Raw genomic sequence first — 23,327 nt, forward strand, 5'->3', positions numbered from 1 at the left:
GCAGCCTGCACAGAACTGAAAGAGATGATGCCTATGAATCCTTATGAGGATCAGGACCTAGAAAAAAAATCCTGTAGTCTCTTTGTTCAAAAGAGACTAAAGAATTCTCTTTTCTCTCTCACTCTTGCTCTCTCTCCAGCTACATTTATTCAATGCCAATTACACGCCAGGTGCAAAAAGTAAAAAAGTCAGGACTTTTTTCCCTCTTTCCTTTTGTTTCTCCCTACATGTTACCTCATCTGTGCCTTCCCAGGTAGCTTCCACTCTGGATGCTTCTTTACCTTTATTTCAATATTTGCTCTTACCCAGACCATTTTAAGGACAATGGGTTGATTTGATTAACAAGTCCCTGCTAGCTCCCCTACATAGTCTAATGTTTGATGGAAACTATAATATATATTAATATTTCTATTTAAGGAATAGTAGCAATGGTAAGAATTTTCCTGAGATCATTCTAGCCAAATAGCCATATGGATGGATTATGTATAATATCACAGCTGCCAACAGGACTAGGAACTTTCATTGAATGCTTTCCATGTGCCAGGAGCTATGCTAAATATTCGACATGCGTTACTTCATTTGGTTCCACAACACCTTAGGAAGGAAGGCTGTATAGTCCCATTTAACAGATGAGGGAAATTAAGGACCTTGTTCAACATCACACAATTACTAAGAGGCAGAGCAGAGAGGTAACTCCAAGTCTTTTTCAATCCAGAAGCCGTGCCTTTTGTACTATGCTTTATGCCCCTAGCTCTCTTCTGGCTTATGTCAAAAGTATAGGATTGGGTGAGGAGAAACCAGCCCTAACTCAAGACTTCCAAAGATTTCCGAAACTTTATTATTGACTCTCAGTTGTTCTATTTTAGAAATCACTTTCGCTCCAAGGAGCTAAAATTCAAGGCTCCAAGGTCAAAATTTTGGCTCCAAAGGTCAAAATTCAAGGTGCTTCAACATAGACAAAGGAGATCTGTGGGGTAGAAGGAAGAATGGCATCATGCCTGAGATTTGGCTGTGGATTCTTTGGCTTTTATGCCTTTATACTTGGGGCTAGTTATGTGAGTCTCTCTGAGCCTGGCTTTTCTTCTTATACAAAATGGGTGTATTAATAGTACCTACCTCATAGGCTTATGGTGCATGTAAAGCCCTCAGCTTAGCACCTGGCGCGTAATTGGCATTGATTAAATGTAGCTGGAGAGAGAGCAAGAGTGAGAAAAGAGAATTCTTTAGTCTCTTTTGAACAAAGAGACTACAGGATTTTTTTTCTAGGTCCTGATCCTCATAAGGATTCATAGGCATCATCTCTTTCAGTTCAGTTCAGTTCAGTCGCTCAGTCATGTCCGACTCTTTGCGATCCCATGAATTGCAGTACACCAGCCCTCCCTGTCCATCACCAACTCCTGGAATTCACTCAAACTCACGTCCATCGAGTCGGTGATGCCATCCAGCCATCTCATCCTCTGTCGTCCCCTTCTCCTCCTGCCCCAAATCCCTCCCAACATCAGAGTCTTTTCCAATGAGTCAACTCTTCACATGAGGTGGCCGAAGTATCACCTCTTTAGTACATGACTAATTCTGTACCTTAACTTTTCTTTAAATTAAAAATCAGGTCTAAGTTAAATCTTCATTTTGATAGTACCAGACTGCTATGCTTACATAATCATCAACTAATATATTTGTTAATGTTTTAGAAACATTTGAAAAATCATGAATCATGAAATGGTTTTCTTTTTCCTTTTTTTAAAATGTATTTATTTGGCTGCTTTGGGCCTTTGTGGGATCTTCATTCTGTCATGCAGGAACTTTTGTTGTGGCACTTGGGCATAGTTACGGTACAGCATGTGGGATCTTAGTCTAAGACCAGGGATCTAACACAAGACCCCTGCATTGCAAGGCAGATTCTTAACCACTGGACCACCAGAGAAGTCCTATGAAATGGGTTTTCTTGATCTGATTGTCCTCAGCACATTACTAAATATAGAGCAGTAATCAAGACTTACATTGAGACTTTCACACACTATAGATAGTCATGAGGAGAGGGAACAATTCACTCCAGAATGCTTTTCCTGAAAGCCAAATGTCAGGAGAGACTAGAGTCATTGTCAGAAAGTCTGTAATGATGAAGCACAAATATTAACCTTTATATTCAAATCCTTAGGGTGACATTATGCTTAGTCACTAAAGAACCTATGTTAGGTCCTTCAATGTCTTTTGACTTGAAACGAATTTTCCTTTTAACAAAAATCATTAAGTAGTCTGTTAATTAGAGGCACTGGAAGAAACTCAGTATCATGCTCATTAAATATTTCATTTGAAAAAAATGTTAAATGGCCCATAAATGAGAGCATAACCAGACATACTCTTTCATCTGGGTCTGGCTTAATGATCAGCTCAGTAGTCATTAACATCTGCATGGTAAACCCTTCAATATCTACATCTTTATTCTGTTGTAAGATTAAAGAACAAACTTCAAGAGTCATTTATGAATATAGAGAAAACCTTCATATAGCCAGTTTGAAAAAATATACATTTTTTAAAACCAGTTCAGTTCAGTTCAGTCGCTCAGTTGTGTCCAACTCTTTGCGACCCCATGAGCCGCAGCACGCCAGGCCTCCCTGTCCATCACCAACTCCCAGAGTCCACCCAAACCCATGTCCATCAAGTTGATGATGCCATCCAACCATTTCATCCTCTGCCATCCCCTTCTCCTCCTGCCCCCAATCTTTCCCAGCATCAGGGTCTTTTCCAATGAGTCAGCTCTTTGCATCAGGTGGCCAAAGTATTGGAGTTTCAGCCTCAACATCAGTCCTTCCAATGAACACCCAGGACTGATCTCCTTCAGAATGGACTGGTTAGATCTCCTTGCAGTCCACAGGACTCTCAAGAATCTTCTCCAAAAGTTCAAAAGCATCAATTCTTCGGCACTCAGCTTTCTTCACAGTCCAACTCTCACATCCATACATGACCACTGGAAAAACCATACCCTTGACTAGATGGACCTTTGTTGGCAAAGTAATGTCTCTGCTTTTTAATATGCTGTATGCTATGTTATGCTATGCTAAGTCACTTCAGTCGTGTCCAACTCTGTGCAACCCCATAGACGGCGTAGAGGTTGGTCATAACTTTCCTTCCAAGGAGTAAGCGTCTTTTAATTTCGTGGCTGCAATCACCATCTGCAGTGACACTGGAGCCCAGAAAAATAAAGTCAGCCACTGTTTCAACTGTTTCCCCATCTATCTGCAGTGAAGTGATAGGACCGGCTGCCATGATCTTAGTTTTCTGAATGTTGAGCTTTAAGCCAACTTTTTCACTGTCCTCTTTCACTTTTATCAGGAGGCTCTTTAGTTCTTCACTTTCTACCATAAGGGTGGTGTCATCTGCATATCTGAGGTTATTGATATTTCTCCGGGCAATCTTGATTCTAGCTTGTGCTTCCTCTGGCCCAGAATTTCTCATGATGTACTCTGCATAGAAGTTAAATAAGCAGGGTGACAATATACAGCCTTGACGTACTCCTTTTCCTATTTGCAACCAGTCTGTTGTTCCACATCCAGTTCTAATTTTGCTTCCTGATCTCCATACAGGTTTCTCAAGAGGCAGGTCAGGTGGTCTGGTATTCCCATCTTTTTCAGAATTTTCCACAGTTTATTGTGATCAACACAGTCAAAGGCTTTGGCATAGTCAATAAAGCAGAAATAGATGCTTTTCTGGAACTCTCTTGCTTTTTCCATGATCCAGCGGATGTTGGCAATTTGATCTCTGGTTCCTCTGCCTTTTCTAAAACCAGCTTGAACATCTGGAAGTTCACGGTTCACGTATTGCTGAAGTCTGGCTTGGCAAATTGTAAGCATTACTTTACTGCCACGTGAGATGAGTGCAATTGTGTGGTAGTTTGAGCGTTCTTTGGCATTGCCTTTCTTTGGGATTGGAATGAAAACTGACCTTTTCCAGTCCTGTGGCCACTGCTGAATTTCCATATTTGCTGGCATATTGAGTGCAGCACATTCACAGCATCATCTTTCAGGATTTTAAATAGCTCAACTGGAATTCCATCACCTCCACTAACTTTGTTCATAGTGATGGTTCCTAAGGCCCACTGGACTTCACATTCCAGGATGTCTGGCTCTCGGTGAGTGATCACACCATCATGATTATCTGGGTCATGAAGATCTTTTTTGTACAGTTCTTCTGTGTATTCTTGCCACCTCTTCTTAATATCTTCTGCTTCTGTTAGGTTCATACCTTTTCTTGTCCTTTATTGAGCCCATCTTTGCATGAAATGTTCCCTTGGTATCTCTAATTTTCTTGAAGAGATCGCTAGTCTTTCCCATTTTATTGTTTTCCTCTATTTCTTTGCACTGATCACTGAGGAAGGCTTTCTTATCTCTCCTTGCTATTCTTTGGAACTCTGTGTTCAAATGGGTATATCTTTCCTTTTCTCCTTTGCTTTTCACGTCCCATCTTTTCACAGCTATTTGTAAGGCCTCCTCAGACAGCCATTTTGCTTTTTTGCATTTCTTTTTCTTGGGGATGGTCTTGATTCCTGTCTCCTGTACAATGTCATGAGCCTCCATCTATAGTTCATCAGGCACTTTGTCTATCAGATCTAGTCCTTTAAATCTATTTCTCACTTCCACTGTATAGTCATAAGGGATTTAATTTAGGTTATATCTGAATGGTCTAGTAGTTTTCTCCACTTTCTTCAATTTCAGTCTGAATTTGGCAATAAGGAGTTCATGATCTGAGCCACAGTCAGCTCCTGGTCTTGTTTTTGCTGACTGTATAGAGCTTCTTCATCTTTGGCTGCAAAGAATATAATCAATTTGATTTCAGTGTTGACCATCTGGTGATGTCCACGTGTAGAGTCTTCTATTGTGTTGTTGGAAGAGGGTGTTTGCTATGACCAGTACATTCTCTTGGCAGAACTCTATTAGCCTTTGCCCTGCTTCATTCTGTACTCCAAGGCCAAATTTGCCTGTCACTCCAGGTGTTTCTTGACTTCCTACTTTAACCAGGCAAGAACCTTATGTCAGCGGGCTTCTCTGATAGCTCAGTTGGTAAAGAACCCACCTGCAATGCAGGAGACTCCAGTTCAATTCTTGGGTCAGGAAGACCCACTGGAGAAGGGATAGGGTACCCACTCCAGTACTGTTGGAATTCCCTTGTGGCTCAGCTGGTAAAGAATCCACCTGCAATGCAGGAGATCTGGGCTTGATACCTGGGTTGGGAAGATGCCCTGAAGAAAGAAAAGGCTATCCACTCCAGTATTCTGGCCTGAAGGATTCCATGGACTGTATAGTCCATGGTGTCACAGAGGGTCACTTTGGGGTCTCAAAGTGCTTCCATATGTCAGCACTTATCAGAGTATGTCCCATGGAATACAAATCCCTTGAATTGTTTTATTGAAAACAGGTTATGTGGTCAAATGAGTTGGAGAAATTTTGCATGCTAGATCTCTACTCTTCCACATGCACATAGGAAGGTTTGCCCTGCACAATAACATGTTAGAAACTCTGGTAAGTTCTACATTAAAGAACCCTGTTTAACCTTTTGTAAGGTGGCAGTTTTCTCAGAATATGTGACATAGACCCCTTGTGTAGCCCCTTTTAATGAAATACTACTATCCTAGCTTTTGAACTGTGGTGTTGGAGAAGACTCTTGAGAGTCCCTTGGACTGCAAGGGAGATCCAACCAGTCCATCCTAAAGGAAATCAGTCCTGAATATTCATAGGAAGGACTGACGCTTAAGCTGAAACTCCAATACTTTGGCCACCTGATGTGAAGAGCTGACTCATTGGAAAAGACCCTGATGCTGGGAAAGATTGAAGGCAGGAGGAGAAGGGGATGACAGAGGATGAAATGGTTGAATGGTGTCACCGACTCAATGGACATGAGTTTGAGTAAACTCTGGAAGTTGGAGATGGACAGGGAGGCCTGGCGTGCTGCAGTTCATGGGGTCACAAAGAGTCGGACATGACTGAGCAACTGAACTGAACTGAACTATCCTAGCATCATGCATTGTACTGAAATTATCTCCTTACCTACCTATCTTCATTAGCTTACCTCAGACTGTAAGCTTCTGGAGAACAGAGACCTATATCTTATTTATTATTTTTGATTTCTAATGTAACACAATTTCTAGAACAGAGTGGGTACTCAAAGGGTACTGAGCTTTCAAGGAAAATGTGTAGATGGCAAGGAAGAACAATGTAAATCAATCACAGGAAGAAGGAAGATTAACTGTTTCTGCTTTTGAATCATATAAATTGTAATCTCTTATAGCCCAGTGCCATGGGTCCTGAAAAGAATTTGAATATGAACAGTTAAAAGCAGGAATAACCTGCTGGAATAGATATAAGGATACACACAGACACATATATGCTGAGTCTGGTTTGAGGCTTTTTATGATGATTTTTATTAAGACCAAAAGCTGTAACTCTTTTCTTTGGAACAACTTTCATCACACCATTTCCCTATTCCCAAAGACTGATAAGAGGTTTTTCCCAGCCCTTTCTATTTTCCTGATCCTTTTCCTGTCTCCCAACACAGCCTCCATGTTTCTCAAGCCTCCATTCTGTGCTGTGGTCCATGGAGCACTCACCTCCACATCATAGTCTTCCTATCCACAGGTCCTCTGGCTTCTTCCTCCTTGGTCCTCTGAACCCCTGGGAACCTCAGCAACTATTTTCATCTTCTTTGCCCTGAGCTTTTCAGCACAACTGGAGAAAATAAGATTAGTTTCCACTGTCCCATCCATGCTACTGGATCCAAGCTGCTGGGAAAGTCTTTTACTCAGATCATCTCTCACTGACTTCCTTTCTCATTCCTTATCCCAGATATTCAGATCCATTTCAGTCACAAGTCTCCAACTTGATTTTCTCTGTGTCATTCTTAGGATGTGACCTCATGGGTTCATCTCCCAAAAAAATGAAAGCATTGAGAACAAGCCCCTTCAATTTTGTTTCTCTCCAAATCCTCACCTGCATCTCTTTGACTCCAACAGTTGGTTTCTCATTCAAAACCAACCAGTCATTTATTTGATTTCACCATCCTGCCACCCTGATTTCATAAATTGTTCTCTCTCTCATAAATCTTTAATTTATTTAGTCCTTTGCATACTGCCAGCAAATATTGATCATACAAATGAACAGCAAACCTTCCTTTCACCTTTTTATCCATTTAAGTTGTCACCCTATCCTATTCCTTTAGTCTTCAAACTCTTTGGAAAATGTTTTCAGTTACTGTCTAGGATCCAGTGCAGTTTCTCATTCTTCAAATCCTTGCCTTACTCCTCCACTGCTTCCTCAAAGGATTTCAGTTCAGTTGCTCAGTCATGTCCAATTCTTTGTGACCCCATGGACTGCAGCATGCCAGGCCTCCCTGTCCATCTCCGACTCCTTGAGCTTGCTCAGACTCATGTCCGTCAAGTCAGAGATGCCATCAACCATCTCATCCTCTGTCATCCCCTTCTGCCTTCAATCTTTCCCAGCGTCAGGGTCTTTTCCAATGAGTCAGTTCTTCGCATCAGGTGACCAAAATATTGGAGCTTCAGCATCAGTCCTCCCAATGAATATTCAGGACTGATTTCCTTTAGGATAGACTGGTTTGATCTCCTTGCAGTCCAAGGGACTCTCAAGAGCCTCCTCAAACACCACAGTTCAAAAGCACCAATTCTTCAGTGCTCAGCTTTATTTATGGTCCAACTCTCACATCCATGCATGACTACTGGAAAAACCATAGCTTTGACTAGATGGATCTTTGTTGGCAAAGTAATGTCCCTGCTTTTTAATATGCTGTCTAGGTTGGTCATAACTTTTTGCCAAGGAGCAAGCATCTTTTACTTTCATGGCTGCAGTCACCATCTGCAGTGATTTTGGAGCCCAAGAAAATAAATTCTGCCACTGTTTCCATTGGTTCCCCATCTATTTACCATGAAGTGATGGAACTGGATGCCATGATCTTCATTTTTTGAATGTTAAGTTTTAAGCTCACTTTTTCACTCTCCTCCTTCACTTTCATCAATAGGCTTTTTAATTCCTCTTCACTGTCTACCATAAGTGTGGTGTCATCTGCATATCTGAGATTATTGATATTTCCCCTAGCAATCTTGATTCCAGCTTGTGCTTCATCCAGCCCAGCATGTCACATGATGTACTCTGCATACAAGTTAAATAAGCAAGGTGACCAATATACAGCCTTGATGTACTCCTTTCCCAATTTGGAATCAGTCTGTTGTTCCATGTCGGGTTCTAGCTATTGCTTCTTGACCTGCATACAGATTTCTCAGGAGGCAGGTAAGGTGGTCTGATATTCCCATCTCTCTAAGAATTTTCCAGTTTGTTGTGATCCACACAGTGTGCTTTAGCATAGTCAATGAAGCAGAAGTACATGTTTTTCTGGAATTCTCTTGTTTTTTCTATGATCTAATGGATGTTGGCAATTTGATTTCTGATTCTTCTGCCTTTTCTAAATCCAGCTTAAACATCTGGAAGTTTGCAGTTCACGTACTGGTGAAGCCTAGCTTGGAGAATTTTGATTTATCAACAGCAAATATTTTTCATTGATCACTCTGCAGGAACCAACCTGAGAAAATCACCTTTCTCTCAGAGTCCATCTCAAGAGTCCCTTCCTCTCTGAATCCTTACAAGTCATTAATTTGTGTTTTGTTAGATTGAGATTATACAAAAAAGATCCCAGTCAGGAATAGAAGACTTGGCTTCAAGTAATGATAAATCAGGAGGCTTCCCAGGTGGCTCAGATGGTAAGGAATCTGCCAATGCTGGAGATGTGCAGGAGAGGTGGTTTCCATCCCTGGGTTGGGAAGATCCCCTAGGGGAGAAAATGGCAACCCACTACAGTATTCTTGCCTGAAAAATCCCTGGACAGAGGAGACTGGCTGACTCTGGACCTTGGGGGTCACAAAACAGTTGGACGTGACTGAGCAACTGAGCACGCATGCGCACACTTGGCAAATCAGAATGTCATGTCACCTCTCTATGAAATGAAAACATGTGTCCTGATGTCTGCTAAGTCTCTTCTACCTTCATTAAGATATTTTTAAGCATTTTAGTGTCAAAAAATGTTTTTTAATATCGTGCGGCACCATCCCTGTGCATAGCTTTCTCTGTTTATTTCCTCTCACAATAATCTTTTTGTTTTAGTAAAACATCAATGAAATTTAAGTCTGTGATTTGGATTTCTGCTTTTAAAATCTTCCTTTTCACTTTGCCTTTTAATAATGGAAATGCCACTAGATATAAAATATCTAAGGTTCTGAAATTTTTAAAGATGACACTTAGCAGTTCACTCAGATAGAAGAGCAGGTCTAGTAAATTTCTGGAGAGATTTAGGTGCCTATTTAATAACAAGACACCCTGCTATAAAGGGACTAAGGAACCAGAAAGCCAATGTGTAGACAAGATATATGAGAAAAGATAAATTTCCTATCATATTTCATGATGTCTGGGAACTCTGGGAAATGGCTGCTCCAGGATATTAATGTTCCAGCATAATTAAAGCAGGACAGCTGAGTCCAAAGTAGAAATTGCAGGATCGTTAATTTCTGACAAGATAATCAACACATTTTAGAACAGATTAAGGTAGTTCCATATACAGAGCCAGGAAAATTATACCGTCAAGTGGAATAAGCTTCAATGTGAAATTGGATAGAGGAGCTAAGTACAGGAAAGGAGCCTACTGTTGAGTTTTTCCAAGCAAAACTCAGTGTCAGTTGTCAGTACAGGAATTATTAATGACTTTAAATATGAGTAAGGCAGAGTTGATCTACTCTGGTTTTCCTTCTCTTTCAGATATTCGTTGCTGGGCTTCTGTGTTTCACATCAGTTTATAGGGGAATGACTGGAAAGACTGACTAGCACAGCTGGTAGTTGCTAACACAGTTTACATGAGGGTGATGTTCTCGCCAGTGTATTCTTACATGACTTTCCCAAGGAATCAATTTCATGGAATATTGCTGGATTACCACGTTCATCCTTGCAGCAACATGGAAATATCTGAGATATTCTTTCCCCATAGTCTTATAAATAAGCTTAATTTACTGCTACTGATAAGTCACTTCAGTCGTGTCCGACTCTGTGCGACCCCATAGACGGCAGCCCACCAGGCTCTGCCGTCCCTGGGATCCTCCAGGCAAGAACACTGGAGTGGGTTGCCATTTTCTTCTCCAATGCAGGAAAGTGAAAAGTGAAAGTGAAGTCGCTCAGTTGTGTCCGACCCTTAGCGACCCCATGGACTGCAGCCTACCAGGCTCCTCCGTCCATGGGATTTTCCAGGCAAGAGGACTGGAGTGGGGTGCCATTGCCTTCTCCTAATTTAGGCAAATATTTATTCCAAAGGTTGTTTATGAGCCTACGAACACTACCACCCTCCACACTTCCAAATTCCTAATCTGGTATTTCATAATGGGTGGATTTTTAGGGAATCTTTTCTCAAGTATTTTCAGTCAGTTTAGTTCAGTTGCTCAGTCGTGTCCAACTTTCTGCGACCCCATGGACTGCAGCACGCCAGGCCTCCCTGTCCATCGCCAACTCCTGGAATTTGCTCAAACTCATGTCCATTGAGCCGGTGATGCCATCCAGTCATCATCCTCTATCATCCCCTTCTCCTCCTGCCTTTCCCAGAATCAGGGTCTTTTGCAATGAGTCAGCTTTTCGCATCAAGTAGCCGAAGTATTGGAGTTTCCGCTTCAGCATCAGTCCTTCCAATGAATATTCAGGACTGATTTCCTTTAGGATGGACTGGTTGGCTCTCCTTGCAGTCCAAGGGACTCTCAAGAGTCTTCTCCAACACCACAGTTCAAAATTCTTCAGCGCTCAGTTTTCTTTATAGTCCAACTCTCACATCCATACATGACTACTGGAAAAACCACAGCTTTGACTAGACAGACCTTTGTTGGCAAAGTAATGTCTTTGCTTTTTAATATGCTGTCTAGGTTGGTCATAACTTTCCTTCCAAGGAGAAAGCATCTTTTAAATTCATGGCTGCAGTCACCATCTGCAGTGATTTTGGAGCCCCCCAAAATAAACTCTGTCATGGATTTCATTGTTTCCCCATCTATTTGCCATGAAGTGATGGAACTGGATGCTATGATCTTAGTTTTTTCTGAATGTTGAGTTTTAAGGCAACTTTTTCACTCCTCTTTCACTTTCATCAAGAGGCTCTTTAGTTCTTCTTCACTTTCTGCCATAAGGGTGGTGTCATCTGCATATCTGAGGTTATTGATATTTCTCTGGGAAATCTTGATTCCGGCTTGTGCTTCATCCAGCCCAGCGTTTCTCATGATGTACTCTGCATATAAGTTAAATAAGCAGGGTGATGATATATAGCCTTGATGTACTCCTTTTCCTATTTGGAACCAGTCTGTTGTTCCATGTCCAGTTCTAACTGTTGCTTCCTGACCTGCATACAGATTTCTCAAGAGGCAGGTCAGGTGGTCTGGTATTCCCACCTCTTTAAGAATTTTCCACAATTTGTTGTGGTCCACACAGTCAAAGGCTTTGGCATAGTCAATAAAGCAGATGATTTTCTGGAACTCTTGCTTTTTTGATGATCCAACGGATGTTGGCAATTTGATCTCTGGTTCCTTTGCCTTTTCTAAATCCAGCTTGAGCATCTGGAAGTTCATGGTTCACGTATTGCTGAAGCTTGGCTTGGAGAATCGACCTTTTCCAGTCCTGTGGCCAATGCTAAGTTTTCCAAATTTGCTGGCTTATTGAGTACAACACTTTCACAGCATCATCTTTTAGGATTTGAAATAGCTTAACTGGAATTCCATCATCTCCAGTAACTTTGTTCATAATGATGCTTCTTAAAGCCCACTTGGCCTTGCATTCCAGGATGTGTGGCTCTCGGTTGGTGATCACATCATCATGATTATCTGGGTCATGAAGATCTTTTTTGTATAGTTCTTCTGTGTATTATCTCCACCTCTTCTTAATATCTTCTGCTTCTGTAAGGTCTATACCATTTCTGTCCTTTATTGAGCCCATCTTTGCATGAAATGTTCCCTTGGTATCTCTAATTTTCTTGAAGATATCTCTAGACTTTGCTTTTCTATTGTTTTCCTCTATTTCTTTGCACTGGTCACTGAGAAAGGCTTTCTTATCTCTCCTTGCTATTCTTTGGAACTCTGCATTCAAATGGGTATATCTCTCCTTTCCTCTTTTGCCTTTTGCTTCTCTTCTATTCACAGCTATTTGTAAGGCCTCCTCAGACAACCAGTTTACCTTTTTGCAAGTATTTTGGATGAGACAATATTGATTTTAATGCTTACACTGAGATTCTCTGGAGATCCTCTGATTTTCTAAACTCATAGATCATTTAGGTATTTGCTGTATGCTCTAGGTATAAGCTCAATTCACTACTTGGAAATTGTTAATTCACTCATTAGTGAAGACTCTCTGCTTTCCTGCATGGAAGAACACCTTATTTCCTTTTGCACAGATATTTCCATCTTTTTTCCCCCTCTTGTATGGCTTTCTCTGGGAACTTTGTGGTCTCTCTTTGCAGTGCATACCTCCAGTGGAAGTCTCTCTCCAGGCAGTCTACAAGCCTCTTCCTAATGGCATCTGCCACCACACCCTGAAGGGTCATGAAGTCCTATTTTCTGTTCAACATCAACTTACATGGGAATGTATGCAATGCTCAAGGATGCATCATTACTGTTAGTAATGCCTAGTTCATCTCAGTCTCCAAGCCAAGATATTTAGTTCTCCCTTAATTTCTTTCTCCAAGTAAGGATTGCCTAATAAACATGTCTGAAAGGCAAATATCAAGCCAGAAAAAAAAGTTTGCAACATATATGACAACTCCTAATATGGCTAAGATTTAAATTTACTCTAATACATCAATAAGAAAAAGATGAACTAAGCAATAGGATAGTGGGCAATGAATATATACAGGCAAATAAGAAGAAAAGGGCTATTACTGGAAAATAAATATGCAAACATGTCCAACTTCATTTATAACCAAAGAAATCTGAAAAATAGCAGAACAGTACATTTGTCCATCAAATGGATAAAGATATTTTTAAAATATAATACTTTGAAGAAGTATATTTGTATTAATAGCTGCATTCATATTCATACTGTTCAATTTATCAATTAAAAAATTGATCTTTCATTTAGGCCCCAAAATATATGTATATAATATATGAGTTATAGACATTTATTAAATATTTACGTATTTAGCTATGTAACTCAGGGATTGAACCCATGTCTCCCACATTGCAGACAGATTCTTTACCATCTGAGCCACCAGGGGATCCCACATATTTAAGTATATGATATATAAAGTATTGCCATAGAGAGGTGACAATTCAAGGGAATAAAAATTCTCATAGGCTCTAGTGTGATGGTAAATTGATGTAATATTGTTGAGTCACTAAGACATGTCCCACTCTTTGTGACCTCATGGACAGTAGCCCACCAGGCTCTTGTGTCCATGGGATTTTCCAGGCAAGAATACTGGAATGGGTTGCCATTTCCTCCTCTAGGGGATCTTCTGACCCAGGAATCAAACTCCTGCACTGGTAGGTGAATTCTTTACCACTGAGCCACCTGGGAAGCTCAATATAATATTACTAGATGACAATTAAATTATATGTACCAAAAAGAAAGACCCAATTATGCAAATTTTTGGACATAACAATTCTACTTCTAGGAATTTATCATAAGAAAATGATCATAGTTATGTACAAAAATTTACCTACCACATTTATCAAGCACTGTTAGTAATATTGAGAAACCGGAAACTGCTATGTAGTGTATGGTGGTGGTGGTTTAGTTGCTCAGTCATGTCCAGCTGTTTTGCTTGCAACTCCCTGGACTGTAGCCCTCCAGATTCCTCTGTCCATGGGATTTCCAGGCAAGAGTACTGGAGTGGGTTGCCATTTCCTTCTCCAAAGGATCTTCCCAGCCCAGTGATCAAACTTAGGTCTCCTGCATTGCAGGTGGATTCTTTACCAACTGAGCTACCAGGGAAGCCCATCTATCTGTTGTTGTGCAGTCACTGAATCATGTCTAATTCCTTGTGATCCCATGGACTGCAGTATACCAGGATTCCCTGTCCTTCATTATCTTCTGGAGTTTGCTCAAACTCATGTCCATTGAGTCAGTGATGCTATTCAACCATCTCATCCTCTGTCACTCCCTTCTCTTCCTGCCCTCAATCTTTCCCAGCATCAGAGTCTTTTCCAATGAGTTGGCTCATCACATCAGGTGGCCAAATTATTGGAGCTTCAGTTTCAGCATCAGTCCTTCTAATGAATATTCAGGATTGATTTCTTTTAGAATTGACTGACTTGATCTCTTTGCTGTCCAAGGGACTTTTTTTTTTTTTTTTATCTAAACTCTACTTTATTTTTTTTATTTTTTATTTTTTTAATTTTATTTTATTTTTAAACTTTACATAACTGTATTAGTTTTGCCAAATATCAAAATGAATCCGCCACAGGTAAAAGTCTTCTCCAGCATCGAAGTTCAAAAACAATTCTTTGGTGCTCAGCCTTCTTTGGGCTTCCCTGTAGCTCAGCTGATAAAGAATCTGCCTGCAGTGCAGGAGACCCCAGTTTGATTACTGGGTCAGGAAGATCCACTGGAGGAGGAATAGGCTACCCACTCTGGTATTCTTGGGCTTCTCTGGTGGCTCAGCTGGTAAAGAATCTGCCTGCAATGTGGGAGACCTGGGTTTGATCCCTGGGTTGGGAAGATCCCCTGGAGGAGGGTATGGCAACTCACTCCAGTATTCTTGCCTGGAGAATTCCCATGGACAGAGGATCCTGGGGGGCTGCAGTCCATGGGGTCACAAAGAGTCAGACTTGACTGAGCAACTAAGCACAGCACAGCACAGCACAGCCTTCTTTATGGTCCACCTCTCACATCCATACATGACTACTGGAAAAACCATAGCTTTGACAAGATGGACCTTTGTTAGCAAATTATGTCTCTGCTTTTTAATATGCTATCTAGACTTGTCAAAGCTTTTCTTCCAAGGAGCAAGCATGTTTTAATTTCATAGCTGAAGTCTCTGCAATGATTTTAGAGTCCAGGAAAAGAAAATCTGCCACTGTTTCAATTTTGTCCCCATCTATTTGCCATGAAGTGATTGGACCAGATGCCATGATCTTAGTTTTTTGAATGTTGAATTTTAAGCCAGATTTTTCACTCTCCTCTTTCACCTTCATCAAGAGGCTCTTTAGTTCCTCTTTGCTTTCTGCCATTAGGGTAGAAATGTCATCTGCATATCTGAGGTTGTTGCTGTTTCTCCCAGCAATCTTGATTCCAGCTTGTGATTCATCCAGCCTTGCATTTTGCTTGATGTACTCTGCATATAAGTTAAATAAGCAAGGTGACATTATACAGCCTTGACGTACTCCTTTCCCAATTTGGAGCCAGTCCATTGTTCCTTGTCTGGTCCTAATTGTTGCTGCTTGACCTGCATACAGGTTTTTCAGGAGGCAGGTAAGGTGGCCTGGTATTCCCATCTCTTTAAGAATTTTCCACAGTTTGCTGTGATCCACACAGTCAAAGGCTTTGGTGTAGTCAATGAAGCAAAAGGAGATACTTTTCTGAAATTCTCTTGCTTTTTCTGTAATCAAATGGATTTTGGCAATTTGATATCTGGTTCTTCTGTCTTTTCTAAATTTAGCTTGTATATCTGGAAGTTCTCTGTTCACATACTGTTGAAGCCTAGCTTGAAGGGTTTGGGGCATTCCCTTGCTAGCTTGTGAAATCAGCGTAATTGTAGATGTTGGTTAAATAATTCATGACACAGCTAAAAGGGGCTTAACATTATATGAGATTTTAGCCACAGCTCTGCATCAAGAATCTCCACTTTGCCCTGGGAATCAATGAAAATTAGACCCACAACTGTCTCTATGGTTCATACACAAGCAGAGTGAAGTCATTATTTGGATTATTTGGGTATTAGTTAAAGTCACTGTCTTCTCCTGACCCAGAAAAATTCATACAGAGCAGGGGTGAGCCCTTGAGAGTCAAGACAAAAACATAGATTCCACCTATTTTGCAGCTGATTGCATTCTCTGAGTCTTCTGGAAAGACTGACATTTTATATCTCCATCCAAGTAGTCACAATAGGTCTGTATTTTGATCTCCATCCATAATAAATAAATTGGTCCTTACATTATGTTGGTCAGGGAAGTGTTTAACTACAGGTCCTCCCTAAGGAAGGTTGACCGGAGATAAACCACATTGTATGTTGAGGAAGGCATTCACACCTATTTCCTTTACTGATGATGAAAGGTTTATAGGAATATTATATGTAATTATGTCCTCATTACTTCAGTGTGGAATTAGATACCATCTTGCTTTTGTCTGATGTTCATTTTTTCAGAGGCTTTTCATGCTTATTTTCCATTTAGACCCCCAATACTAGTTGTTAGGATTGTACAGGATCTATGTCCCAGAAAAAGAGGAACATGAACTTTGGAGTCAGACAGACCTTGCTTCCAAAACAAAGGAAAGGAAGTGAAAATGAGTGCAAATGAAGATAAGATTGAAGGTGTAGATGTGGGGAGTTGAGGGCATTTTTTCCTCATTTTTTTCTGTGTGGAGTAAATTTTCCACGTGGAGCAAATATAAGGTCATCAGCTAAGAGAGAGAAGGATATCACTGAGGTGAGGGAGCATCTCCTGTGGAGAGGAGAGGTTTCAGCAATTATCAGCCATGAAATTTAGTCCCAACTGATGTAAGATTCAGGTTCTGGCACCAGATGACCAAAAACTGTTTATAACATACATAAGGCAAAATGACTGGAAGCTAGTTCTAAATGCTGGTCAGAGACATACTTGTCCACTGCTATTAATTATGCTGTTAATGGGGGAGTTTCAAGCCTTTCATAATCATATTTTAAAATACCTAAAATGAAAAGGAGAAAATGAGCTGATTGGTATAATGAAATATGCTCTATCAGACATTCAGAGTATGATATTTCATGCTTAGGTCTACAGCTGGCTATTGTATGACCTTGAGCTCATATCATAGGGTCTCTGTTTTCCTCATTCTAAAAAATATCTGATTCTGAGGTCTCTTCTGAAGTCTCCGTTCCCTTTTCTGTAACCAAATGATTTGAAAATAATGTTGATTTCTAAAATCAGTGAACTGAGTTATGTGGGTGTTTACCACCCAAAGAGCCATGAAAATCTTTGGCTGCAGGTCTGCAAATCTACCACAGGGCGCCCTCTACCCTAGAACGGAAGACTTCTCTGAGCAGAAGGACTCATGCTGGGTAAAGCTGGAAGCTGCTCAACCTTTGTTGCTTGTGAAAGCCAAGAGCAGAATTAAATCAGATGGGTCTTTTAAAAAAGAAAAAACCAAAACCAGATGGATCTTTTAAGAAAAAGGGTTGGTCAGCTAAAGACTTATTTAAAAACACATGGTCATTCTGCCTTTTGTGGGATCTGAAGACCAAATATAGTATCGGCAGGAGGCATGCTATTACAGTTCAGCAACTATTTCCCCAAACATGGCTGGGATTCTAAAAATATTAAAGTCTTACACTCATTTTTCTAGATAAAGCTCCACTCAGTCTGTCCTTAGGGATCTGTGAAAATTCCATCCTTTTAGCCAAGTGTCTAATGTCAGAATTTTTGTTTTGCTTTGTTATTTTTTATTGTTTTAATTCTCTTACAATTTATTGTCAAATTGTTAAATGAATGCAGCTGCATTATACAGTATAGTATATCCTGCAGTTGTGTCAATACCATCTTAATGAAGGGCTCTGGAACTTCACTGACTGGATTATAGTAATTTAGTGACTTCTACCAACTCTGTAGTCACCATTTCCACATTTATCTGTGCAAGTGATCCCAAAAGACTTCAAACTTCATCAGAAGAGAAGTTAAATTTATCCCAGAATCAAACCCTCTGGTAAATTATTGAGGTCTACCACTTATAACAACCTAAGTTTGTTTTGTGAACTTGAGTATTTTATGGTATTGTTGGCGTAGGATTGAAATGCTTCTATGTGAAGATAGGGGGCCATTTCTGGAAACTATCATTTACATTCTAATTATAGGTCCAATTTGGGCTCTTCAATTGGTAAAGTAGGTGGTGGATTAATCCAGCAATCTGGCCAACCATGTGTCTCCAGAAGGCCGTGAAACTATTGGGTTGGCCAACAAGTTCACTGAGCATTTTCCAATGGAAAATCCCAAACAAACTTTTTGGCCAACCCAGTACTTTAAAAGACAGTGAAAAACCAGTCAATTCAGCTAATGTTGTACTGTTTAATACTAACCATATTTTTTTTAATTACACAACAAAAGTTTGTGGTTATATATTCCACAGTTCCCTGCAAAGCTTCATTTCTTCCCTCCCTCAGCAAAATCCTATTTATTGTGTTGGGTACCACTTAAACTATGACACTTAAAAAAGTTAAAATTAGTAATCCTAATTATTTTTTTAAAAATCCAGCTTGATTTGGTTTGAGAAAATAAGTTCCTGACTTATCTGTTTCTCTACTTTTTTCTCTCCCTCATGCTTTAACCAGAAACTTCTCTGGACTTACACTGGTTTAGCAGCAGTCTAGACCATCTGACTAAGGCAGCCTTGTAGCTGGATGTCTGTACATACTCTCCCTCCACTCCACTGTTCCCACTCCTTGAGGAAAAAAAAAAAAGATAACTTTAAGAGAGAATTATAATTTGTATACTATGAGGAAAGTTTGCTCAGTTACCCTAACCCTTCAGATCTGCTCCCTGTCATTATATTATTTTGAGGGAGTAGATCTTTCTTTTTTGAAAGAGAGAGGAGTGAAAACAAAGAAGAGATTCTATTCCCCTTTGACAATTTGAATTTTTTTGAAACAGGAAATTGAAACAGTGAAGCCCTGATTGACTTGGTGATGATTATTCAGCTGGAGAGTTAGTTCATCTCCCTTGCTGTTTTGTTCCTTTGCCTTTTGTTTCCAGGGCTTAAGGATATTTCATGCTCATTAGAACTACCACCTGATGGTGTGAGGAAGAGCAGACTAATTCAATCTAGTCCGCTTTTAAAATATAAACAACTGACTGGGGAGAATGAACAGGTTGAAACTGAGAATCCAAAAGGAGGTAACAAATCTGAAAGTGCCTCACATAGGGACTACACATAACAGGAATTTAGCAAATGGGGTTTGATAATCCACACAGTTTTCTGCTACCCTTAACCAGTAGTTCTCAGCCAGACAAAATTTTTCCCTGGCCCCCCCATTCCCCAAGGGGCATGTCTGGGCATGACATTTCCCCAAGGGGAAATGTCTGGAGATATTTTTTTATTGTTATGATCTGGGGAGTGATATTGGTATCTAGTGAGTAGAGACCAGGAACGCTTAACATCCTGCAATGCACAGGGCATCCCTCACAACAAAAAATTATCTGACCCAAAACATCAGGAGTTGCTAAGATTGGAACACCTTACTGTAGATAAATGAGCATGTATAATGTCTATTTTTAGGATGATAAAAAGTAAGTTAAATCATGTTTTTTAACCTTACTTGACTATATTTAAAATGATTTGTTTGCAAATGTGTGTTTATAGCTCTCCATTCACTGCCTATTTGCCTTCCAAAATTAGTCTAGCTAAGTTTTTTCAGCAATTAATATTCTCTATCAAAACAAAAATTTTAATGTATCACTAGTCCCCACAGGAGTAGAACCTTTAGTACACTAAAACAAACTGATTTACACAAATCTAATTTGCTCCTAACTTTTAAGAGGTTTGCATAAAATCAAGATCTGTCTAAGGGACAGCAGTTTACTTTGTCCCTCTTCTCTTTCAAATAGATACTAGTATACATTTGAGTTGCCCAAGATCTTTTTCCCAGTCTTTAGAGGTATTGTCTGCTTTGAAATACTGCCTAAAATGAAATAAACACGTTTTGTTTTGTTTTTAAAAAGATCTGTAGTTAAACAAGAGGTCAGTCCCCTTAAGAATTTAGACTATGGTGAATTTTTTTCTTGTCACATTCTTAACAGGACCCAGGACAGAGTTCTTAAGAACAGACCAAAATGTTTGACTTTCTCTTTGTCTATTGCAGCCAGGCCCAGTCATAAGCTTAGCCAGTCATCAACTACCCTAAAATAACCTCTCCACCTCAAGTAGCCCTCAAAATGAAAGACGGCAGCACAAGAATAGGAACTGACATTATCCTCGCTATTAATAGCAGGGTGGAAATCCAACTTGTTAGAGCAAACAAGTGATCTTGTCAGGTTTCTTTTGTGTGTTGGAATGCTGATAGACAGCTGCCTAACATCTGCTCTTTGAGGCCATAGTTTGAACATAGTACGTAGCAGACTGAATCTTTCGTCAGACAACAGACGAAACAACAAGTGGTCTGGCCAGTACTCTAAGTGTGGAAAGAGTTCTAAGACAGTGATAACCTAGTGGCCTGCTGTTGTCCAGAATATCTTTAATGTTTCACTTAACCCACTACGACAGTTCACAAATTTGTTTGGAATGTCCAAAACGAAGCTCTATCCGGTGGAATTTTCTGCAATGAGAAAATGTTACAAATCTGCTATGACCAACTCACTTGATCACTGGTTATATGTGGCTATCGGGTACTTGAAATGTGGTTAGGACACCTAAGGAAAGAAAATGTTTAATTTTACTTAATTTCAATAGCCACGTGTCCTTATAGCTACTATAATAAACAATGCCAATCTGAAAAAGAGTAGCCCATTATTTCACAACTTAATTATAGATATCTTGATTCCTTCTTTTTTCTCAATTATAAATATAACAAAATTGAAGATTGTTTAGAAACTAAAAGGAAATTCTATTCAATACCCATAATTTCTCAAACCTAATAAAAGTGTTATATATTTAGTAAATTTTCAAGGTTTTTTCTATGTATTTTTAGATGAGTTAGATGTAATTTATCTCATTTTATTTTAATTTTATTATCAGCGGCTTTCATCACTTAACATTATGAGAGGAATATATTCTCTACTACTAAATACTATTTTCAAATTATCAAGTTAATAATGGCCTGTTTTTTAGATTGCAGCACCATGATTTGTGTATTTCTTCTGTTTTTGAAACCTTGGGTTGTTTGCTTGCTTCCTTGGTTTTATGGTCATTATAAAATAATGGTGTAGTAAACATGTGAAAGCATGATAACATTTCTCCTCTTTAGGATATGTTTACATGCCATATGTTTGAGTCTTATTTAGGTAATAATTTACATGGTGAATCATTTCAGTACCACAGAATCTTTTTGAAAAAGTGCTTTTTCACTATTCATGTTAAAAATAGACTTTAAAGCTGCCAAAGGAAAAGAAAGCCAAGATTTTTCTCTGAAGCACAATTAATTCAGTAAATTACAAGGCAGATTACTATTCCTTCCCATAGAACAAAAAAAATTGCTGATAAAAATGGAATTGCACTCAGGGCTGATGACATAGACCTCTGCTTTATAAATGGAGACTAAGCTCCTATGTATAAATCCTGCAAATAATATATTTTACATAGTCAGATCATCTCTAGAATCTATAAGAATAAGAAAATTAACAAAAGTTAAATGAAAAAAAACTGAAACACCCCTTTTAGTTCGTTCTTTGTAAATATTGATACATACGGTTATATATTAGGGCTTCCCTGGTGGCTTAGATGGTAAAAAGTCTGCCTGCAACACAGGAGACCAGTTTCTATCCCTGGGTCAGGAAGATCTTCTGGAGAAAGGAATAACAACCAACTCCAGTATTCTTGCCTGGAGAATTTCATGGACAGAGGAGTGTGGCAGGCTACCGTTCATGGCATTGCAAAGAGTCAGACATGACTGAGCTACTATCACACACACACACAGCTATGTATTATTACATCTCTAAACTGTCTTTTTCTTATAATTTATAGTAATATAAATCCAGTTCAGTAAACTTTTACACATCTTATAATTAGTTATTCTGAAGATATTGGCCTAAGACATTTTATATTTTGCATAGTGATAAACTGTCATGTGATGTTTTCAGCTTCTTTTTAAATAAATTCTATATTCTGGTGGCTCTGATCATCAAAGACCAAAGGGATCCTACTAATAACACAGGTAAATTGAAGACATTGTATCCTAAACCTAAAAAAGGCTTAAGAACCTAAAAAAATTTTTTAGGATTTTTAGGTTTAAGAACCTAAAAAAATCAAATGTTCTCATTGCCATAATTTGGGTTGCTCTTTTGTTGTATCTTTTTGTTTTTGAATTAAGATTTGTATTTGAGGGGCTGAACATGGACTAGAGACTTTGTGCTCATTAAACATTAGGTTATACATGTGAAGCAACTTTGTACACTGCACAGTGCAGTGAAAATCTAGCAAAAATGTTTTGAAAAGTACTCTTTGCTCATCCTATATATGAAGAGGATACTTTTAAACTGATTTAAGAAATCCAGGACTTTTCTCTGTTTTTGGCACAATGAACTTAATAATTTGTTGTAGAGATTTATTTTTCCTTCACATGCAAAATGTTTGACTTGATAAAATAACTGCATTTAGGGCTTTTATTAGTGATAACACTCAGGGATGTAGATCTTTACTTTGGAAATGGAGCTTGAGTCTTCAGGTGGCAAATCACTGAGACTTCATTCACCAGATGAAAGAACCACGTTGCAAGAAAGTCACTTCCAAAAAATCAGTGATGTTTGCATTGGAAATGTTTGTAAAAATGCCTGGACTTCCATCAACCCTGTATACACTTTGTGGACTATTTGGGGGAAAATATTTAAAAGCTGACAGGTTTTCCTCTGTCACCCAGTTAACCTCGTGCTTTCCTCTCTCAGTTCTTTAAAGAATGCAAACTAATTTCAGCATTAGTGTATACACTATATCATTGCGAGCTTGACTCTGATGAAAAAAATAAGTGATTCTCGGGTCATATATAAATGGTTAACCATTACTCATGCCACTGTATCTGTACTTCACAGACAATGAAGACATGCTTGTAGCTTGCTTCTGTACTCCTGTTCTGCTATGTACATCCCAGGATGTAAGAGTTTCCAATTTTCAGTTAACTGAACTCATAGTTTTATTTTTCTTCATTGCAGGTGGTTTTCATGAGCCTATGCAAAAGTTTATGGGACTGTGGTCTAGTGGCCTTGGATGACATTACAATAGAATTGGGAAGCTGCTGGTCTCCAGGTAAGATGACTGTCATTTCAGCTTTCTTTGTTTCCCTGGCCAATTCATGGCATGTCCTGTTTCTCTAATAATATACCACATGGATTTAATCTCTGCTAGTCTGTCCTTTGCTTTTCTTGCCAGAAGTGCCTCTCTCATTTAGAAGTGATGACTTAAATACAACGTATGACTTTGCACATGACT

The 23,327-nt window shown here is 39.3% G+C and overlaps 1 protein-coding gene across 2 annotated transcripts in view; it reads left to right on the forward strand.

Moving 5' to 3' along the window:
* Positions 1 to 23,327, forward strand: part of MAMDC2 (MAM domain containing 2) — a 159,404-nt gene that overhangs the window by 113,887 nt on the left and 22,190 nt on the right. For both annotated transcript variants that reach the window (XM_006080614.4, XM_006080613.4), the window contains exon 10: positions 23,051 to 23,144. In XM_006080614.4, the coding sequence (XP_006080676.3) occupies positions 23,051 to 23,144 (94 nt within the window). The remainder of the gene's footprint in view (positions 1 to 23,050; positions 23,145 to 23,327) is intronic.

The sequence above is a fragment of the Bubalus bubalis genome, chromosome 3 (genome assembly GCF_019923935.1).
Source record: "Bubalus bubalis isolate 160015118507 breed Murrah chromosome 3, NDDB_SH_1, whole genome shotgun sequence".
NCBI classification, from domain to species: domain Eukaryota; kingdom Metazoa; phylum Chordata; class Mammalia; order Artiodactyla; family Bovidae; genus Bubalus; species Bubalus bubalis.